The sequence below is a fragment of the Necator americanus genome, chromosome V (genome assembly GCF_031761385.1).
Source record: "Necator americanus strain Aroian chromosome V, whole genome shotgun sequence".
In the NCBI taxonomy this organism is placed as follows: Eukaryota; Metazoa; Nematoda; class Chromadorea; order Rhabditida; family Ancylostomatidae; genus Necator; species Necator americanus.
The window spans coordinates 105,512-129,572 of record NC_087375.1 but is presented as its reverse complement, the minus strand read 5'-3'; the positions used below and the strand labels follow the sequence as shown (position 1 = coordinate 129,572).

Sequence of the window (24,061 nt, the reverse complement as noted above, 5' to 3'; positions counted from 1 at the left end):
TAACGTTTACAACATGCTTTATCTCGCTATAGACTTAGGAAATAAACGATTTGTCCGCAGATTTTATGGATCTTACGCACCTCTAAGGCGTAATTAATGTGTTCCTTTTTTACCGCTACTACTCTTCACTTCTGCACTAGCAGCAGCATCATTCAATTCGACTAATTGCAAACAGTTGCTATGACAGCACTATAATAAAAAGGTTTCTGACACCTGATCCGAGAAATTAAGAATCTTTTTTTTCTTGCACTGCAGAAACTTTAGAAAACCGTCCACGTAATTTTCGCTTTCATTTGATGCAAAAAGAGGCGATTTTGCTTTTCCGTGAAAATCACCGCTTTTCATGCAGGTTTGCTCAAATCCGATTTGATCTACTTAAACGAAGGACACCTGAAATAGCATCCAAAATCCCTTAATAGAGAAAGGAAAAGAGATTAGCTGTGATCCGAAAATCCCACCAGCTCATATGTAACTCAACTGGAAGATGGATGACATATTTGAGCGAGGAGATTAGATTTCGATCTCAAAATGTTAAATGATTCTTAGTCAGATAAACTAAACAGTACCAGGTTATCATGGTAATCTCCCAAATCTGATCGCTATCGTGGTGGTTTCAAAAATGATGTGTTCATGGTGTAAAAAAAACGATTTTCACAAAGATAGAACAGTGAGAGAGTGATAAATGGAGAGAAAAAACAGTTAGAGGCACTATAACAAATAAATATGCAGGTAGAGCAAATGATGGATAAATCGTGGGCATCTAAAAGTTATTGGAACCATAATTAGGAGAAGACCATAATCAGAAGACCCCGTACGGCTCCCGCTGGGCGCAGTTGTGTTCCTTGTTTAAAAAAACTTAGGTGTAGTACAAGTCATCGAAGCTAAGAGGGCCTAGCAGATTCTGACGAACGATCGAATTTTTTTGATAAACTTCAGCTTCGCTCTCGACTTCTATGGTAGAGCTAGCCTTTCGCTGTTTGCTACTTTCACCTTGAGGCGGAATGACATGTACTTGAATCTAAAGGATTAAAGTAATTGCTCAAACTACAAATTCAAAGGAAAATAGGAGAAAAAACGAATTTAAAATTAATCATATAAGATTCACTTGAGTTTCGTCCGCCTGCACTCCTGCCGGCTTCTTTTCCTGAGATGTTTCACCACCTTCCAACTCTGTCTTCACTGTTTCAATCGCACCAGTTCTGATCGCTCGTGAAACAATTCCTAAATGATCGTCCTCGTATATAAAAATTAGAGCGAAATGTGAGGAAAACCCACTTTTAAACTTCGGAGCAGGTGGTGGAGGTGTTGTTTGTTTGCTCACACGTTGCTGTTTGCGGAAGATTTTTGGTCGTTGCCGTAGGCACGAGAAAATGACACACAGCCCGAATAGCAAGAAAAATGCTGTAATTGCAAAAGTGTTGCATATTTTTCGTGATACTAAATGAAACAGAAAAAGAAGAAATTTGTGAAGATGTCAGAGGAGGCGATTGATCGTCTCGAAGGTCGTATCGACACATTTGGTGGATTGGTCATTCGCGAGCAAAAATCTGACACGGATAAGAAATCACATGAAGAAAGCAGGATTTAGGATCTCAAAAGGAAAACAAATAAAAAAAAAGAAGAACTTTCTGGAAGCTAATACCGCGTATAGAACAATCATCGCCGTGAAGTTATGCTCACCTTTGCAAGGCTGTTTAGTATAGAGAGAAGAAACGCCTAACTGTTCAGGACCTGTTTCACCTCAGTACCTACTCTAGTACTACTCTCAGGGAGCTCTGGTCTCTCAGGCGTAAGGTATGACGAACGGTGAAAGGCTCAAATCAATTGGAATCCTTTTACTCCGAACAGATCAAGGAGATACGATCACAACTCGTCAAGGAGACTGCCGCAGACTTTGCTCTTACAATGCAGAACAGTCTCCTTTGATATCTGATAAAATGCCTTTCTTCCAGCTGCAGATTGTATCAAAGTTCACGTGGTTGCTCTGTAAAAGACCAAGGGCAGAAGGACCGACGTGCGACAGTTGAATCTTCGTACCATCGTCATTAGCAGAGAAAAGGTTCCGTTAAGAAACGTAGGGGGTGTCAGCCAATCCCTGTTCTTTTTACAAATTCGTTGTCGGGGATTTCAACGGTAAACTATGAAGGACTACAGAAGAGTAAAATAGAGATCTAAAAATTCAGAAAAAAAGGAGAAGAATAAAAAGAGAGAGAGGGAGGAACAGGGACCTATGCAAAGAGGGCAGTCGTCAAATATCTGCCGCACCTCTTTCGTGGGAATTCTCTTTTCACGAGAAAGATTATTGTCGAAGAACATAGGATCTCGCGCGGAGATAGATCACACAATCGTTGGCTGAAAACACTACTTACTTGACGTCTTAGTGGCCCATCTTTTTGCAATTGTTTTGATCACCGTCTCACTCGAGCGAAAATATGATTTAGTCATAAATTGGTAAAGAACTCTGTTATAAAAAACAACATAAGCAAAAAAGGAGGAAAGAAGTCATTTTGCATGTTCGAGGACTTCCGTTCCCAAGGCAACCAGTACATCGAAGAGGACCCAAACATAAACAACGACTTGCTCCTCAAAAGATAATGAACCTCTACAGGAAGTTCCTCGAAAGCCAACTTAAATCAATTTCCCAAAGCCACCAAAGAATCACTTGAAAAAAGAACACATGACATTGAGACCTGATCCAATTGCACAACGCATCGAGTGGTTGGCGGCGAACACCGGCCGCAAGAGATCGATGCCCAGAGATCTTTGAAAATACAGGCAGAAGAAAGTTCTGGAAGCAACGCAAAGAAGTGCTGTCTTAAAAAAGGGTTCACAGGGATTTAGTGAGTACAACGATCCGCACACAGCCTTGTTGAATGAAGGGGACCTTTTTTCGTCATAATATGGAACTGATCGGAAGGGGACCATATTTGGACCCTTTCGGTGGGTCAAATTCTGCGTCAAACCCGATCATCCACGCTGGTGAAGTCCCACCTCGAAATTTTTCCATCGGAAGTACGTCTTGCGTCAAGAGCATCAAAATTGTCCTAACCGTTACAGAAATTGTAGAGCTCCAAGAAATTAACTCGAATTAACATTACAAGCACAGTTTAGTAGGAAAGCAATTGAATAGGGAGAAAAGAAATTTCCAAGTAATCCTCGAACTACTTTTTTCCTTTTTTCTGGCAAGGGGATTTTGCCAGAAAAAAGGAAAAAAGTAGTTCGAGGGTTTTCGATATTTTTTCTTACGCTAGCTTTAGTGGAAAATGGGTTCGATACACCAGGACAATTTGTAAACTTTTATTCAATTACTGAAAAATATTCTTAGTGTAGTAATGGGACACCGCAAATTTGTCGGATTAAATCATTCCAGAACTTCCTGTTACACTGTGATTGTTAACATTGTACCTAAGAGAGCAATAAGAGAATAAAAATTCGCCTTCACGGAATGTAGCGATGAAAAAAGCGGACGGCTGGCATATCGTTGAGCCAAATTTTACAAAAATTAAAAATTAAAAGAAACAAATGTGGGAGGTGAAAGAAACTCACCTACACATATCCCGTTCATAAGGAAGAAACCGATCATCATATCCATTTCGCCTTCTGGACGATTTACATAGCCCGTTTGTTGCTCGGACATTGTACTAAAGTAGGGAATTTTTCGTTCTACTAGTACTGAGCAGTGCAACAAGTATATCGGTTTCTTAATGGATATCCATTGTGGAACCAAGATCTCTACGAATTCTTTGAACGTGAATACATGAGGGTGGGAGAATGCGTGCGCTTTTGTGTACCCCTTAGTTTCCCGAGTTTTGTTGGCAATTTGAATAATCTACATAGTAGAAGGCATGTTGTTTTTCATGTAACAATAACAATGAAAATATAGAATATAGCTAAGCGAAAATGTAGCGGGAGCACTCAACTGTGTTCTTTTTCTGGAAGTTCTATCTTCTTTTTTTCTCCTAGCAACTTTGACTTACATGTCCACAGATCATATATGTAAGTCAAGTGCTTAAGTTTTACGGCCTCGATCGATTTAGTTATTTACTTTTATTTACTTCCAGATATAAGAGCGCGGTGGACTTCACTCCGAACTAACTACAGTTTACGCTATAACAAGTATAAATACACCCCAGAAAAAAGTGAAACAACGTTTGTGACGTTAACTTCGTAGTAAATTTGTGTAAAATAAGGATGTAATTACTAGACTCTTCGTATTTACTTCTATTCATGTTCGGAATTGAATTTAGCTATGTTATAGTTCCGTTTTTATGGCGCAACTTGTGCTTATTGGAATAAATTAACAAATAGAACCCCATTTTCTCTCAAATATCTGAAAGAGGTGATAACACAAGGATGAGTAGCAAGTGAGTATTTGTTTCTTATTTTGTTACTCGTCGTTTTGTATCAGTGTGGACTCCACCGAACTCAACGCAATTGGGAAATATGAGTCACATGAAAAGAGCACCAGATTAGAGTTACACGGCACACATCTGGCTAGGCGGTCTTGTTGTTCTTATGCACTATGGCCTTGGTGCGCTTTAAAGGCATCACCCCACGAATCTAGAGTGGTGCAGATTTCAGATGGAGAGTTCCTATACGGGGTCGTAGGTTATAATGAGGAGGGTGATTCCGTCCATTCCTTCCTAATTGCCGTAGAAAAACGGTCCGCGCTCCAATCGAACTCATTGTAGAAAATAGCGCATCAGAACGCTCGAAGTCGTATTTTCCGAGCTGTGTTTTACGGTAATTAGGAAGAAATGGACGGAATCACCCTTCTCTCCATAATCCACGACTCCTTATAGGCATAACCACCTAAAACCTGCACCACCCCAGATTTGTGGGGTGATGCTTTAAGTTGCTATGTTGCCAATCTGATGAGGTAATCACATTTTACGGGATACTCATCTGCAATCCACAACTCATTGTGTAGTCCACATACGCGTTCATAAACCACGAAAACCACAAACCCAAACCAAATCCGATTCAGAATTAAGCTTGAACGGGTTGGCACATTCCGCGACGATTAATCAACGTCAAGCCACTCTCTGTACTTTTCACCTTTTAAGTATTCTACCAGATTATTCACGGTAAGCGCCAAATTCCATGGATATCAAATTAAAACGATATTAAGAAATGAATCCTCCTCTTTTAACAATGATAGTTCCTGTGAAATTTTGAATAAAAGTGCAAAAATAGAGTTCTAAAATTGGGCACTGGATTTGTTGACGGTTTCGAACACCTTATGTATGTAGATTTGATAAGACCTGGACAAGACATGAAATATTCCACCAGAAGGTCTCAAGACCCCACTACATGAAATTGAAGGTGCATTTTCTTCTAAACTATTACGAGAAATCCAACTCATTTGTGAATTGAAATATTTTTTCTACAAATATTACTTTCACCGAGTCTAGTTGAGATGATAGAAGCAGAAATTCAACGAGCATCACCATAGGACGTTGGCTAGTGAATCAGAAGAAATAAAAGTTAATTGTTGCAGTCTTTAAATTCCAATAATCCAATGCATCGTATGCGATGCTCAGATGCGACCGAAAATGAAAAAGACTTTTACAGGAAATTAATCAAAGCTTTTCCCCGATAGATTCTACAGTTTTTCTTCACCCACCCGAGTGCAAAAATTAGATTTGAAGCTGTAGAAAGTTGTAATGAGGCCAGGCAACGGAGATTTTCGCCTTGCAATAGTACTAAGATTTTGTAGGATAGAGAATAATGAATACGACTGTCTTTAATGGTCACTATTCAGAAGAATTTTTCCTGACGATGAATAAGAACGCAAAAAATCGATATTTGACATCGCCATTTGTAGACATTAGGATGAACATCTACATCCTGATAAGCAGGAGGACAGGACAGGACCTCTGAAGAAAATTCTGCTATATCTCGACAAAACCATCGTGCACAAGATGTGCTAACTGTACAGAAAAAATGCAAAAAAAGGGAGAAAACTATTAGGAAGGTGGAAAAGTCTAAAAGGGGACATCTCCAAAAATTTAGTGGTTTCGAGGGAACACAGAAGTTATCTATCCTAGGTGATTTTCTAGGATGAGTATCTTTACAAGGATCTAAAAGCTTGAAGGGTGCTGTTTCAGCTTAAAACGCCTCATGAGATAGATTGATAGACTTTGCCGAAGGGTGAAATGTAAATTTGAAGAGAAATAAAATAACAAAAAACTTGCTATAATGAGGACTAAAACTTCTCACCGATTGAGGATGGCGCATCGAAAAAGCATGTTCGATCACTAGTAAAAGCTTATAGGTGTCAAACTTTCAAACATTCTTTACACTGCTGCAATCCACGAAATCTCAGCGTCACCTCACACCATCAACTGTCAGCTGATGCATGCCGATAAGCGCTAATATGACCACTCCGTTGAACATTCTTTTGTCTTTTTTTTTGAAAAAAAAACGTTATGTTGAGAAGTATTGATCGCGGCCAAAGTTAATTTCGGATGTTGAGGGATTTTTGTTGCTGCAGACGCTAAATAACCGTATTTAGTTGGTGGTAAGCTACTTCTATATTTCTTTAAATACAGAAGTAGAACACTGAACGACGTAATTCCATTTTTGAAGAATTTTCCGTTCTAGTTAGGTCCTTCTTATTCGGATTCAACGCTGAAAATGAAACGGGGAAGCTCTTTTGAGCGTAAAAAGCAGCAAATTGATTCTAAAAATCCACATTGTTCGGATCTTTCAATGAATAATTACTTCGTGGGTGATCACTCAATTCTCTCCGTAGTATTCCAGGAGAAGGCATGTATATTAGTCCTGTGCTACTTCACTCCCAGCGATGCAATTTACTACGCGATAAAATGCAGGCAGCTCTGTACATTGTTCAAGACAAGACTGGTGTAACTTAATCAGAACAGCAAAAGTTGGACAATCCGCACAATCGCTAGCACTTTCGGATTGCTCTCGTTTTACTACTCGTAATATTTTGCTTTAAAGGCATCACCCCACGAATCTGAGGTGGTACGGATTTCAGGCGGAGCATTCGTATACGGCATAGTAGATTGTGGAGAGGGGTAATTCCGTCCATTTCCTCCTAATTGCCGTTAAAAAAAAAACGGCCCGGAAGATGCGGCGCATGCACAAGGCTGGCGCGCTCCAATCGAACCCGTTGTAGAAAGTAGCGCTCCAGAAAAACTAGGAAGGAATAGACGGAGTCACCCTTCTCTTCATAATCTACGATCCCGTATACGAATACTCCACCTGAAATCCGTACCACCTCAGATTCGTGGGGTGATGCTTTTAAGTTAGTGACACTAGACCATAAATGACTGTTTAACACGCCTTTTTCTGGATTATCAGGTGGAATTGATCGTGACGACGGTTATATTCGTCGATTACACTCATATCCTTATCCTTTTTAGCATGGAGAACCTTAAGTGTGAATTTCGTTATACCTTTCGTTCCTTAAATCCTTAATGTTCCGTTTGCATCTCTTTTCTAGGCAAAAACGTCTTCTGTGCAAAATAAAATGTAACTTGGATGTTTGAAGAAAAATATCAAGGGAATTGAGTAGGAAGACCTTGGATACAAAAAATGACTTAATCTTTCTGCACAATTTTTGGAGACAAAATAAAAGAAAATATCGATGTTCATAGCTTTTTTGCAACAATTCGAAATAGAGCAGATATTGTTTCAACTTTTTCACTCTGAAATTAGACGAAATAAACAAATTAAACGAAAATAAAATAAACTTTACGGTGCGTTTTGTTTTGAGATCTCGTGCATTGAACTACATCTATGCGAAAATTCTCACACATATTACCTAACCTCAATCTAATTGCAAATATTACTAAATCATAAATACTGCTAAGTATTTTATAATCGGAGCAGGTATCTAGCAAGATTTTTTGAGAGTTGTTTTAATTCCTTCATAATATGTGATGTCATATCTGCCTTCAAAGAAATGCTAAAGAGTTTTTGGTAAATTCCTTTAGAACGAACGTTATTTTGTTTGAAATAGAGAATTGTAAGAGTATTGTAAAGTAATGGAGTAATTGACAAAAGGATATATTTAATAGGTAACATCATAATCTAAATAGATATTTACGTTATTTAGCAAAATAGCCACATATTTTCATAGGCCTGCTTCATTCATAATTTGTTTCTAGTCAGTTTCTTACATGTATCTCAGAAGTTGAAAGCGATAATGGAAATCAAGGAGAAGAAAAACGAGTTAATTTAGAATTTCGGTTTCGCAAATAAAAAAATTTCTGATTTTTCATTTGCCTCTATCGAATCGAAATACATCAAATAGACTGAGTTAATACGCATGTAAATGAGTTTCGCATGCAGAAAAGGCTCAAAATAGATCGCTAAAACAGAAGAAAAGGTGAAAAAGATGAATCCTTGATGTCTCATCATATTGTGAGCCACTTGCTTGGCGTTTTGCGTTCCATGCTTCGTGACGACATTCGTTCGTTTTGAAATAAGAACGCATCCATCCAGCGATATTACCACACGTATTAAATTTGAGCGAAAGCTATCGAACGAAGAGCTAGCTGTTGGATTTCATCCGCCAACAACAGAATAGAAAAACCTTCGGAGAAATGCTTGAAATCGAGTGCTTATAGAAAAAAAGCAAAGCTCTCTGCACACAGAGAGCAGTGAGCTGTGACTTTCGAACATTCCCCGCGCAATCATCGCTGCATTATGTCCCGTGAGGGTTTCCACTAATGGAAGATGCCGCATGGAATGTGAAAAATACAAATCTCGAAGATGAGGGAGAAAATTTTATGTTTTTTACTTTTTGGCGTAGAGAAACTTCTTAAAATGCGTTTAGCGCATAAGTAAATTTTCATAGTATAGTAGTACTCATAAGTAATTATTACACATTTTGCATTGTTTATTGGGTCGGTCGCGTAAACGCAACACTCAGAGAAATCATCGGTGCTCGAATATTTTCATAAGTAGGCAGGATTTGATCTTCGCTTTCATCAGGCAGGTAGAACACGTAGATTCTCGAAAATCACAGCGAAAGGAGAAAGCATCATCACAAATTCAGGAATCAATTTACACGATGACACGGTGAGAATGTTATGAGCAATTGCATCATTTCGAGGAACTTCTAAATTTGAAATGAAGTTTCTAAAATGTCGAAGAAAATTCAGGTAAGATTTATACACTGATTTTATCTCAAAATATATTCTTAGACAAGCTCTTATTTCACATAGTCTCATCCTCCACCACGTATTTTTCATAAATAAAATGAGTGATGTATTCATTGTAGATAGATCATCAGGATCTGAACGCTCCACGAAATAAAGTAGGTTCTTCTTCAAAAGATTTATAGGTTTTTGCTTCTTAATAACAGCAATAATATTAATGTTTTTTTTGCTTTTTAATTGTAGTATTTTTTATTTTATAATTTAGTTAATAACTTTTAACAGCTTTCATTAATCTCAAGTGAACACCGACAGAGTAAACGGTGACAGATGTGTGAGATAACGAAAAGCTGTTATTATGATATATACGTTGGGACCCCGTGCAAAATATTATTTTTCCCTACCTCTGCGTACTTTACCTATGCATTTTTCTCAAGATTATTGAACTACGGAAGATTTTGCATAATTCTCTAGCCTCATGTCAGTTTGTTTTGTTGGTGCCACCTGTTAAATCGCTAAAATTAAGCAACTCAGCAAGTCAACATAAGCAGAACCATTAGGGTTTTGTAGCCAAGCAAATGCTTTTGCTAAGCAGCTGATCGTTAACAATAAATAGTAAAAGAACAATAAAAATGATTAGCGATAATTTAGCAAGATGCCTCTCTATTTTGAAGAGCTAAACGAGCATGAGGAATTGAGGAACGCATAACAACGAAACATTTTCTCAAGTGATCGCGCCACCTTGAACAACGGTAGAAAAGTGAAATGAAAACGCAAATGATGAGCACATGTGCGTGTTTCTGATCCAGAAAATAGCGAATAACACCTGCTTGATCTAAGATATGACATTTCGGTGACTATGAAAACACAGGAAGTGGATGAAATCCTACTGATCGATAACGAAACATGCAAGCAGCGTCAAGTCCGGAGATCAGATGACAAACTAATTAGAGCGTTTATGCAAAGAAACGCCAACAGCATTGAGGAGATACCTCTCAAGAGGCGATTTTGCTCCATGTTGCACATTCGCCTCAGTTTGTATCAAGTCGTTCGATATCTCTGCTCTCATGATATGCAATGGCCTGTAAAAAAAGCTCGTACTATGTAGATCGTCAAGGATTTGACCAGCTAATGAATATGGCGGCAAAGCACGAGTCAACGTTTGCGTTGAAAAAAACACAAAAAGCAAGAAAATTACTTTAAAAAATAAAAACATTGGCGGGCTATCATTTGTTTGAAGATTTTCGGTAGTCGCAATTGATAGATCTTGCTTTTTAGAGAGATCCCGGGTAGTCGCGACTACTTGGACCACCCGTAGGTGCCATAGGTGGCGTATATGGGAAACCGCAAAACAGAAGAGACCTCACCCTCAACTCAAATCAACTCAAAATACGAAATAACTCTTTGTTCCGCGCTATTACTAAGTTTTTCTTTCCGTGTTCATGTGTTTGGGTTTAGGTAGGATACGAAGAAGAAATTTTGAAGCATTTTATGTGGGTTGGAGAAGTTTTTTTTTTACACTGAGGATCGTAACTTGTGACCCCGATCAGCTAAAGCCGTACAATCTACAGCTAGGAAGTGAGCTGGAAATGGTTCACAACAATATCTACAATTTCCTGACAATCCACTGTAACCGGAGTTTGCATCTCCCTCAAAACACGTGTGGCAAAGAACATCGACTTTTTCAAACGAGTAGACCATCTGCATGGAACCCTCTCGGTTGAGAATATGTGGGTCGTGAATAACTTTGATAATCTTGACTCTTAGACTCCAGCATCCAGCTATGAAGAAGAAAATTCTAAACCTTTTATGTGGGCTGGGGAAGATCTACAGTGAGGATCGTACCTTCTACAAAGTCATAATTAACGAATTCAACTACAGAGCCTAAAAGAACGCACGACACGAATTCGAACATCCCTCCGTCTCCAACGCTCTTTACAAGATTAGTTCTATACAGAATTGATCTAAAGGCATCACTGTACGAATCTGGGATGGGACGGGTTTCAGCCGAGTAATGCCTATACGGGGTAGTAGACTGTGGGAAGGGGTAATTCCGTTTATCTCTCCCCTGCATCAGTGTAAATGGACGACCTTGAAATATCTTTTCTACATTCATTTATACCACCCTGGAATATTTCTTACGATGTCCTCTATTGCAGCGCGTCACCCTTGCGCTGCCTTCCCGCCTGGGATTCGTCGAAAACCCATTCGGACGAATCGCAGACGTGGGCGGGGCGCAACGGCTGCACATTGCAACAGAAACCGTAGTCGCAGGAAGTTTGATTTTAACAATTCGAAATAAACAATGTCGAGTAATGTCTAGGAAATTTTTGAACAAATTTTGGAATTAAAGGGAACAAAATGAGCCGAGGTACCGAAGACATCCTGGAATATAATATACGAAATGGAAATTGTACGGAAGTTTTCCTTTCCACATGTTGTGTGGAAGTCTTTCTGTTCCATGTCATGCGCATTCCGTTGTGGAATACATTTGCAGGTTTGGATCTACGACCGAGTGAGAGAGAAAAAAGAGTGAAAAATTCCATTGAGCGAACTGAAAAGTGAAACGTCAGCAATCTCAGGAGCTGCACTCACTAGAATGTGCTGGAAAAAAGTGTAATTGTATTGAAGAAGCGAGCAACTTCTACTTGGAATTCAGCCAGGAGCTTCTCATCAGGACATTCTTATCCTTAATATGTCCTTTATATCTAGTTATCCTTCGTCACATACATAATTTTGAAGCACCGTGAGTTTGATGATTGTGTGAGATTTTGCAGCACTCGTTTACTTTAGCTGATCTACTGTCCCTGATTCACGAATTCCTTAAGTATTTCTCAACTCCCAAGAATGGAGGGATGAAGGATGTGTCTTCAGAAAAGCTTACCAGCTTTGGTACTGGTCAGGAAAATGTGAAAAATGGCAGGTTTCCTAGCCATCAATAGTACCAATGTCCTACAATCTCGCAATCTGGATCTGCTGAATAGTGTAGATGATATTTGTGGATTTCTAACGGCTCAACACATTCCCTTCATCCTAGCCCTAGTTCTCCCACATTTTCTTATACACTAAAGCTTTTATTTTTTCTGAGAAATTAGACAATTCTCTTCAGACGATCTTTTTTTTTGAAGAAAAGAATGTCGTTTTTCTATCTTCGTTCTCTTGATGCTTGGATCAGCAATGTTATTTACAATACAAATCAAAATAGAGTGTGTTTTTGAAAAAATAGAAAGTCATTGAATTAGTTTTACTTCGCTAATAGAACGCTTTTGCACTCAAAAAAAGAGAAAAGAACAGAAAAGAGAGCACGATTCTGCGAATCTTCCTTCTGCAGAGCAAAAAAAAACAAAAAAGAAGCGCAGTTTGACTCAAAAAGTAAGATAAGTACAAAACGTCCACGTACTGTATAGTTCGGTATAGGGCATCGGGAACCTTAGCGATAACTCTGATATTTATCTCAATTTAATAAATTAATCCGGTCAGCAAGCAAGGTCAAAATAATTTAGACAAGAGAAGTTATTGCTATTATGCATAGTAAATCCTAGAAACGTTTAGAAGAAGAAACGTTCAGAGACGATGAGTAATAGCAAGAAAATAGCTACGCTTATTCCAAAATGAAGACGACACCTAAGCAAATAAAGGAGATTCGCTGAGGCGAGACCGAGGTGTTGTTCACATGATGCCGAGAAGCCATTTGCACCTTGGAATTGAAGCGCTCATGAATAACACATAGGAGCAGACGAAAACAACGCTTCTACTGAGGTAAACTGAAACAATTTCACGGATTCTAGACGCATTTCCACGTCCCTTTGTATATCTAACCTAATACAGTACTTATGGTAAGTTTACACTGCTAAAAAGTGTAGAAACAACATCGCAGGTTTTCTCAGAAATCTTGTGAGATAACAGATCACAAGAAGGATCTCTGCAAATTATCCTCGACGCTCGAGATTATGTTCCGTGTGTCCTATAGAGGCGGATTAGTTGACGAGAGCGAGCCAACAGTGAAATTGCTCTATCCTGACAATAAGTTCAAATCTAACGAGCTCGCAGAGCGGAAGTTCTGAGCTGGTTATAAGCTCAGACGCTCGTATGGGAACAAGCTCAGAAAGCTGACGAGGGTCTCCTCTTCATAGAATTGTAAGGAAGAGACTGGAGAAGATGTAGTTTGGTGGGGCACTCAGTGACGCCCTTATTTCACGACGCTCTATCTTACTTTTTTTTCTTTTAGTAACTTTAGCCTACATATCCTAGATCCTCTTAGACTAATGCCTAGGCCTTAGGGTGCCGATTGATTTAATTATTTACCTCGAGGAATGAAGGCCCACTGACTGGGCCAACTACATTTTACCCAAGAGGCTTATTTCCGGACGAGAACAATGATAACCTATGCATATAACGTACGTATACTAGGGTCAAAGCGACATGACGCACGATGCGGTTGCGCAAGCGGCAGCGTTCGATGCGCTATGGTGGAGCACAGCGATCGAGAGGACCGTGCTAGAACCATTCTTCGCTACAGTTCGCGAAGGTCCCACCTCGGTCTCCAGCCGCTTGTTCCGTCGTAACCGCTTCGAGCGCAGCCACTTACGCAATGCTTCGCCGTACTTCATGTCGCTTTGACCCTTCTATAGTTTGCACAGTAAGCAACAGTTACACGATCTCCACAGAAGTAGTCGGTACTACTCCTGAAAAAGCAAATGAGTACACTTGAGCGGGATAGGATGGGAGAGAAAGTGGATGTCTGGCAGTCATTTATGCTGTCTTCGTTTCGCTGACAACATAGTTTGTTACTGCGGCAGACATCAGCCAGGAGGGATGAGTTCTGGCACAATTTGCTGGAAAGTGTAGAAAGGATAGTCCTCATCTGATCCTGGAAAAGAGAAAGCTGACGGAAAATGATGGATGGACCTCTGATGTAACTTCACGTTCGGGACGATGTTACGTCCATTCCGTTTAGGAAATGAACTTGACGACGAGATGTTTGTTAAGTATAGAAGAGCATCGAAGATCTACTGAAGAAGGCCATGAACATATGGTTCTGAGCTCGTCAATGGCGCCATTCTTCCTGGTTTTCCTTGAAACATGATCAGTGCCGCTCAGATGAAACGCTTTTTTAAAAGATGAGTAATAAGAGGGATCAAGAGTATCTCGCTTTACACAAATGAGGAGAGGATTAGACGTTCCCATCCACCTCAGAGGTCGAGTGGAACGCACGCTATCACATTTCTCAGAGGGATTAAAATCACCTGCACCAGACACATGATGCTTTTAACAGCAACTGTTAGACAAGGACCTTTGCCGACTACTTCACACAATATCCACAATGCGCAACTTAATGACTGATGGTGATATTTTTGGGATTTTTTACGATGAAATCTGATCAGGTGAAGCGCTAAGTAGATCAGGTGAAGGCGAAAAGACTTGTGCATGTGATCGGGAGTATCACTGATTTTAAACTACATGACAGGTAGAGTTCAACTTCAACTTCAACTCGGAATGAGCAGGTTTGAATAACCTACGTACGAATTTGTCAGGAATCTTCCTGAATGGATCCAAAAACAAGGACGAAAAGGCGTACCAAAAGTAAAATTCTAATTCCTTATCCTTATCGCGTTGCATCATCTTAACGATATAGAAGGATTTCTCATGGTATGTGATAAGTTGCTATGAGAACGACAGAAGCAGAGGAACTCTACGAAATCCATTTAGAAAAACTGAATAACCAGAAGAATTATGGCGCTATTCGCGTAACTTCCGTAAATAAACAGTATGTAGCACAATCCTCACTGCATCTGTTGTCGGAAAGAGGTCAGGAACAGCAGAACGAAAAGCTTTTGCAGTTGCATTCTGGCAAGCCGGAGAGTGTGAAACTGAATTTTAAAAACGAAAACAGCACAGGCGTGAAAACCTAACGGTCCATCTCAATAAGCAAATCAAAAGTGATCATCGAATCTCGGCATTCACGGAACTCCCAGTGGATTTGTTAACGTTCAAACAGACATTGATATTCGTTTAAACAAAGGCGAAAAAACTGGAGGAAGCACTAAAGATCTGCGGCAAAGCAATTCTTCAGGAGTACAATACTATATTTATAGAAGGACGAGTTACAACATCCGCTCAAAGTACATACCATATGCGGAGTGTCCGTAAAGTCATGGTGGACTTTTAACGGGTCGCAGGAAAACAATAAAATTAGATAGAAATGTGAAATCTTTGCCAATGATCTTTACCATTGCAGATGCCGAACGAAACCTGGTGCTGAATTGTAGTCAACCAATCCGCATGTCTCGATTCTGGTGTACCCTGTTGTAAGGCTCAAGAAGACACGAAAAATTTGTATCGAGAAGAAGAAATACTCGTTAATCGAGGAAAAAAATCTCCATTTTATCACGATTTTGACGTGGTGCGGAACTCACCGCGAAAGCGGGTAGTAGATTGAGGAACCCAGCGTGGTTTTGCTCAGCTTTCCCTAACCGCCCTAAAAAAAACGACGTGGAAATTGCATTAGTTCCTACGAGATACGTTAGAATGCTCCACTATTTACGCGTTCCAGTACCCTCCGCCTCCTATTCATTGGTTTCACTTGAATAGGCTGGTGACAAGACATCATTGATCCTCGACCGCTTGCATTTGGATGCGGTGCGTGCACAAAAGTGGTGCGTCGCGGATGAACTCGTCTCTTAAAAAAGACAGCGTCTTCCCCGCTGTTTTCGTAAGACCTTCTTTCGCTTTTCCCACGGATTCCCTCACCACGTCACATTCGCGGTATGCTTTCTTCAATTGGCCACCCGTATCCAGTTACAAGGATGTCCTACGGAAATGCTCCTCGGGTTTTTTCAAAATGTGTGCGAGGAGATCTGCAGCCACGATGCATACTGTATCCTATAGGCAAGTTGTGTCTCCCGGATTTTCATGCAGCATACACAATGCATACAGTCTGTAGGGACGATACAGGGTCATATAATAAGCTATGCGATATTTTCAACTGCATCGTTTAAAACCTGAGAGGGCGCTGATAGACCTTTGGAAGATGGGCACTGAAAGTGAATCGAAAAGTTGGATGGCAAATATATATATATATAATTATTTGCAAAATGATCTCTTCCTGATCATGATCACAAGATGGATTTCTTCATTGGTGATGTGTGATCCTGGAAACATTTTTTTCAATCCAGAAAAAATAACCATATGTTTCTAAGCTATTCTCGGTGAGTATTGAACCGTCTGGAATGAAAAGCAATCAAAACAGCAAGAAATACCTGGAAAGTTTCTGAGAAACTGTAAATCCCAAATAAACCTACTTTAGGATCGTGAAACAACATTTGAACTATTTTTTTTTCATTTCGCAAGCGTGCTCATTTATTCCAGGTCATTATTCCTTAATGCATTCATAAGTAGCGGTTGAAGACGATGCAGTCGTCCAAAAGCTAAAGCAACCGTGCGATTTACAAGATAGTCCAGAAATTTCTGAAATATAAGTAGAGTTTGTGGAATAGCATATGGAATAGCGACGAATGGATTGATTCTGTGCAAGTTCTGCCGCAGAAGATCGAGATGGTTGAGCAGAGAGAGAGCTTTGCGTCGAAGACGACACACCTTTTCGGAGATCGGGGTAATCGCGTCAGGGTGAGGATATCAGCCCTCTAATTAGTAGACAAGATGGTCAAGCAAAGCTTTCTTTTTAATCTCAAAAAATTGAGACCTGGCGTAACTGAACTTGAAACTCGGAATTCTGAAATCTTACTTTCAAACCATTAACTATGCTTAATTTTGTTGTTGAGACTCGAAAACTGAGAAACTCCATTCAAAACGAAATGACTTATTATCCAAAATGACTGAAGCGGTTTGAGGTCTTTCGGTTTTTCGACCGCTAACAAATTGACCGTTGCACCGCAGCTAATGTTCAACTTCTTAGGCGCAAGAAGGGCGAAGTTGAGAGATGATTCCGGTCGTGAACATCAAATGCAGATAACTTTGCAGCTGCATACTTTTGTACAGTTAATAAAGATAGCTAATTTTTTTAAAAAATAAGACAGATATTCTTCGCAAAACCAGTGAAGGCTCGTCTAGAGCAGATTATAGAAATAAAAAAAAACAAATTAAATGGAAGTAAAACGGTTGAAAAGAACCATTCTGTTGCAAATCCGAACAGATTTTCGTCAGTATCCTCAATTTTCATTCGCATTCATTGATGAGGAACGACGTTCAACATAAAAGACAAAAGTATGTACTGGATGCAGAGACACAACACAACACTGAACTGCAATGTGGGGGGAGGGGCAGAGCTCCTTTCTTGACTCGGAAAACGTTGTTGTACGAACAAACTCCCGGAAAATCGTTCGAATCCACAAACGAAACAACAAACACTTCGATGCTTTTAGCACGTTCAAGTGCGTGTTTTTCACTTGCGGGCATTGTTGTTTAAAAATTCTCCGAAACAAAAATGGGGAAGGCAGAGCAAGGGAAAAAACGAAGAGCCAAAAACAAAAGCAAATTGACTTCAGTTATGCGGATATTGTGGTAAATTTACAGACATGCGACCTTGAAATTGCACACCTTTTAATGTCGTTGTCGTCATTTATTCCTCGCTCCTATCTCTTCTTTTCGCGTTATCGAATGTTTCTGGAGGACTTTCAAACAACTGTGGACCCAAATAGAAAACAGGGGAAGTCTCGTAGTTTTAGTTTCAACAGAAATTTCTGTAAATTATGGAAGTTGTCTAGGTAACATGGATATTTCATTCTCGTATTAATTGAGAACTTATTAATACGAACAGAAACTCTCATTAATTTTAATTCATTTCGCTACCTTAATTACGGGATTTTCTCCTTCTGTTCTTCTCTACTGTTTAAGTAAGCTTGCTGCAACGTTTTTTCCACCTACAAATTTCATTTTCTACATCTTTTCAACCTGTTTCTGTTTTGTTTACGAATTGCTGCCTTAAAAAACGTCTTCTACTTACAAAACGTAGCACGAGCCTACAGAAAGGTGTTAGAACATCGTCTGGAGTTAGGCAACTACTTACTTTCCAACTCACACTCTTCACACTTTCCCTGAGGTCCTGCTTCTTCTGATATACTCGCTTTTGTCCGGAGTTCATCACAGTGATGCTCAGTAGGTGTAGCGCAGTCGGCAAGAGGTACCACTGTCTACACGATCAATCGGAGGTTCAAATCCGCCCTAACGCTCATAAAGCCTTCTATCTCTTCGGGATCGACAAATTGGAACCAGAAGTGTCTGGCAGGTGAAAAAAAAGAAAAAAGTGACTTGATACATCGGCTCAGTTATTCATTGCGAGTCATTGTATAGGTCAGTTATAAGTTCGTAAACCTCAAACGATTCTGAATTTAAGTGAACGTGACGGTGCATCCCAAGCGGATTGGTTAACGCTAGACAATTTACCCTTTATCTTTCATGGTAAGGATCCTACTAATTTGGAATGAAATCTAAAAAGGAGTAGAATATGGAATGAACCATTTTAAGTCTTGATTTCAAGTAGAGAACTAGAGCTACCGCGAACCAACAATAAAGTCATTCTCATATTTTATTATTCTTGTTGTCGCTTGGAATACGCCCGCCTCACTACATCCTAACTTATCCTTTATCTTTTGTTTACCTTACCAGTGGCACACTGAGCTCAGTGTTATCGTCTTTAATCAAATCACAGAGCTGAAGAAAAAATCCGCGCTTCCAAGAACCCATTTGAAAACTATTTTAAGAATACTGGTGCAGTTAAAGGGTGTCTTTTATGAGCTCCTTTTTCTATTCTCAAACTATCTTCGTAATTTTGCGATGGTTTAGAATGAAAGAATGCGAGGATGACGGTAAAGGTGCGTAAAGGAGAAACAAAATTGTTGACAAGCCCTCCTTCTCCTCTAGATGCAAATTTCTTACGTACGTACTAGAATTTTCATATTCAGGAACGATCCTCCTTTAGCTGCATGTATGAAATGACTGAAAATGAAGTGACAAAATTCTTCGAAGTGATCATTTATAGAATGTATATAGAAAGATTCAGCAAGGAATGAAAGGAGGTGTCTCTATATGAGCTCTTTGGAAGATATCCTAGAAAGATAATGAACAGGGAGCCACTATCTTGAACCTGGGGCTTTTCGTAGCCTCCCAGAGGCAATTTATAAGTTCGAAAAAACAAATTAATTCGGTTTAATCTATATTATTCTTTTACAGCATGTCCGTATGTATTGTATAATGGTGGAAAAACAATCGAGGAGAATAAAATGCGAGGAAAATCAGGAGAATGGGAATACGACGTGTTCGAAGATTGATTGAACACGAAAACGTATTAAAACGGCACGTAGAGCATTAGAAATGTATGCGCTCGGAAACGTCACGATAAATCTATATTATTCCTCAGATGCTTATTTTTCGCGGGGGATTCTCTAGATTTGCAGAGTAAATGACAAGAAAATATTGCTGTCGGCTATAAAGACTCGGTCGTCATCGATAATTTGCCGAATGGATGAATGAATGAATACGTAGTTGGTAATTGTATAAAATTTATAATGACGTTAAAAATATTCTTAGCTTCGTGTCCATTATTTTACAAAAAACTGGTTTTTATTTTACCTCACACGTCCTTTCGATCGTTATTGAGCTTTTTTTTTTACAAAGATTTTCCTTCTGGAAAAACACACACATACCTCTCAGAAGCACGATGAGCGTAGAAAAACGCATGGCGAAAAATCAAACTCATTTTTGTTTTATGAACCTTACATTTACAATTACAATTACAATTTATAAAAATAAACAGGTAAAAGCAAACAAAAAAGGAAAATGGAAAGGAATTTAATGTAGCACGTATCTGGCAGCACATCGAAAATCCATTGTTGCGACGGGTTTGAAAATGGTCGAGTCCACATTTTTGTTTGTGCAAATGTTTTTCTTATTTTTCTCATCTTATCTGTAGTTACGAAAGCTGTTAATAACTATAGCCGAATACCTCTATCCGGGTCCACTTAGTTCTCCTGTTGACATCTTCTGACAATCGCGTCACACTACATTCAAAAAAAAAAACGGCCTGTGCTACGCATTTATAGTCGTCGCCGTCGCCTAACGCATCCAAGCGAGCAACTCGGGCGAGTCAAAAGGAAGAGGATGTATGTCAAGCAGAGAAAGGCCGTGCATTGCGGCAGCATCATGCTCCCACCCGCTTGAATACAGTTGGCAGTGACTGTAAACTCAACTATTGATCATGGTCGTGTTGTAAACAGCAACACAGGAGCCGGATATCCTTGATCACGGTTATACTCCATTGCTATTTCCCTAAAATCGTGCATGACTCCATCAAGCTATGGATATTTCTAGACCCTCATTTACATAATCTAGTACAAATAGTGGCCTGGTTAGTAACTTAGATGAATCTTCTATGGGCAAGGACCATTTAAAAAGATCATTTGGAAAAGTTCTGCGGTAACGAGGACGAGAGCGGATGAGCGAGTAAAATACTGCTTACCTTTCACCTTTCGTGTGCAAAGTGAGGTTAAGGGAGAATGAAGGCATTGAGAAATCGTGAATGACTTGATCCAGCTGTGAATATTTCTAGTCCCTCATTTTGACCTGGACGATAATCATGCCTGTTCACAGTTTTCTGCTCCAGTAGCCTTTTTTTAAGCACTTGAAGGAGAACAGAGAGCAGTTGCCTCTGGAAAAGAGCACTGTTTTCTGCAAAAAGAAGATTAAACAAGGTAGAACACTGATCAGAAGGAAATTGTGGACCGCAACGGATCGTAGATGCACATAATCAGGTTTGATACAGTAACGTGAATGCTGAGATTTACTAGAGTGAAGATAGACAAAAAATATACTGACTAGTACACCGATTGAAAATCTAGTAGCCAAAAACATGTTTTTAGGTGGTTCAAATCCGGACGGATGAAGAAATTTGCATTGCTCCGGAACAAGCAATCACAAAATAGCACACCGCTGTGGTAATTTACTTGTGGATGTGCTCAATCGGAGAATGAAAGGTGAAAAAACTTTAGCTTTCAGCGAGCAACGAACAAAACCCTCGAATTTCCAAGATTTCCAAGATTAGGTAACCATCCCATTGGATAATCCGCGGATTATTCGAGAGTTTGGGTATTTAAAAACAACATTTGGGGGAAATTTTCGATGTTATCTTAAAGATGGAGTTTCGAATTCGGAAATTTGATAGCGATAAAAATGCGGAACATTCCCTACAAATCCAGGAGTTAAGGGAGCATGCAAGGCCTCAATTTTTTTTAGCGAAACTCAGCACATACTCTTCACACAACTATTTACAAAATTAACTTACTCACGACTTTTAGTAAATCGTTAGTACACTAAGCATTGACGCAATAAAATTGTGTGGAGTTCATTCTTTGCCAGGTTATTTAAGAAATCAGCTCTCATATCCTTCTGATCCAGTTTTAGCAGTCCCATTTCATTGATCCTATGGGTGTAAATAGTTGTCTCGCTGCAGAAAATGATCCCTTCTTTTTCTTCTGCTTCCAGAAATGAGTCGTTGTGTAGCTTTTGCAAGCAAGATCCCGAATACTACTTACCACTGGAGGGAAATGTACATCAGTAATTTATCGGACGAATGCTGCCGTCAGGGGAAACAGGCCTACAGACTGCAGTTATTTATTGTATAATCTAATATACTCATACTAAATTGCATCAGGATCACAAAGACAGAAAAAATGATATTTGTAGATGCCCACAAGCTCATGATTTTCGAGTTTTTTTTTTTAATTTAAATGGAACCTTGTAGAAGTCAGCGTTTTTTAAAGGCATCACCCACGAATCCGAGGTGGTATGGATTTCAAGTGTAGTATTCGTATACGGGATAGTAGATTATGGAGAGGGGGGTGATTCCGTCCATTTCTTCCTAATTGCCGTAAAAAACGGCCCGGAAGATGCGGCGCGTGCACAAGGCTGGCGCGCTCCAGTCGACCTCCTAGTGGGAAATAGTACGCCAGAACTCCTGAAGCCGTATCTTCCGGCCCGTTTTAACGGCAATTAGGAAGAACTGAACGGAATCACTCCCTTTCCATAATCTACTATCCTGCATACGAATACTCCACCTGAAATCCGTACCACCTCAGATTCGTGTAGTGATGCCTTTAAATAGCAAAAAAGCCTCCAAAACTTCCGGTCGCCCCCTAATATCATTGAGTTTTGTCTTCAAAGTTGTTAAAATCTCCAACTTCTTTTTCAAATAAGAATAGTTAAACTATAATAGGTCCCATAAACCATGTACCATCTTTAAAAAGTAGGGAACGTTGGGAAAGTGGATCTTGAAGGCACGTTTTCAGTTTGTCGAAAATTTACAGAAAAAAACAACATTGCGCAAGAATATTTCATCCAGAGTGGATTCCCTACGGAGTCGATAAATTAGTACCAGAGTTGCTTGGAAGGATAAAAACATTAAGGACTTGATGCATCGGCCCCAAAACTCATTGGATAGGGTAGATGCGCGTTCGTAGTCCACAAACGAATCCGAGTTCAAACGAGCGTGGTGGTGGTGCATCCTTAGCAGATTGATTAACTCCAGACACTTTATCCTTTTATTCGTTATCAGCAATTATCCGTCGAGCTCGAAATAAAGCGTGTAAGCATAGGATGTTCAGCGAACTTTAGTCGATAAAGGAAACGTTTTTGGATGTTTAAAGTGTTTTGAGGAAAACATCATGACACCAAGGTGACCCAAGGGATATTCTCAACACAACAAACACCACACTGCTTTGATGACCTATTAAGGCGGTGTTCCTGCTTTTTGTCCAGGATGGATGCAGAAAGAAAAATCTTTAAAAAAACTGAGAGGAATCGTCTTTCGTTCACAACATATTTAGGCAATAGCGATGAACAATTCACAGTTACATAGAGTTAGGGATATTTTTTTCGATTTGAGGAATCTTTGAGCTGATAAATGCAGTGTTATCTCAGCAAATGCTATTCACCATTGCATGGAATTAGGCATTGTGTAGATAATCATTTTACCGATTCCTTACCTTAATCCGTATATACTTGAAACATTTATATCATATTACTGTTGTTATTTTAGATAATCACACACATTGTGTGCACAATATATCCAATTCAACGCGGTTATGTTTTGGAACATAGATCGAATCAAAATAAATTAGTCAAGGAATTAAATGAAATAGACATGACGGACGAAGTTCTGGAGCGTTAGTGTGCTAGATTCAACCGATAATGAATGAATGAATAGTTCTTTTGAAGTTTTGCCAACCAGACAGCACACGAAAAGTCGATGGAAAAATTGCAGTGCTGGTGTTTTTCGTAGGTGGATGAAGAGCACTGGGAAAAAACCCTTGGGAATAAAACGATTGAAAGAGAGGCTTGAATTAATGGGGGAACTAAGCACAGTGAACAAATTTGGATAAGGAATGGTAATAAAATTTCTCTACGATGACTACAGTAAAAAAAATTATCACAAAAATATTTATTATATTAAATAAAATAATACTAATTATTATGATATTATTATTATATTGATTATTAATATTATTAAAAAAATTTCGGATATTTACTACATGCAAAAAAACCCACTTATTAGTGAGCCACAGGGCTGAGCATTTATATACAGGGAAAATCCTACTAGATATGGAAAAATAGTATTTAAGAGATTGTACTCTGACAAAAAAGTTTATAAAGCTTCATCCTGATATTCTATCATTTTTGAAACATAAATTAATTACGGAATTAATGGTGAATTAACAAGCTATCAATGCTAGTAATGAACTAGAAAGATTTCTTCAACGTGATACACACAAGATCCTATCTATCTGTTGAGAAGAAAATTATCAGATGGTAAAAAATGCTGAAGTGAAATTCAACAAAGAGCCCTCTTTGACAAAAAGAGATAAAAATGAAAGCTTTTCTCCATTAGATGCTGCTGACCGACAAGTGTTTTCAACATTCAC

The 24,061-nt window shown here is 39.2% G+C and overlaps 1 protein-coding gene across 1 annotated transcript; it reads right to left on the bottom strand.

The window, feature by feature from the left end:
- Positions 1–856: 856 nt before the first annotated feature.
- Positions 857–10,200, bottom strand: RB195_012537 (uncharacterized protein; the record flags this gene model as incomplete). The annotated part of the gene is made up of 5 exons (XM_064201947.1): positions 857–1,018; positions 1,106–1,221; positions 1,276–1,401; positions 3,547–3,641; positions 10,124–10,200. The coding sequence occupies 5 exons, from the start codon at positions 10,198–10,200 to the stop codon at positions 857–859; spliced, it is 576 nt and encodes a 191-aa protein (XP_064057828.1).
- Between the last annotated feature and the right edge of the window lie 13,861 nt (positions 10,201–24,061).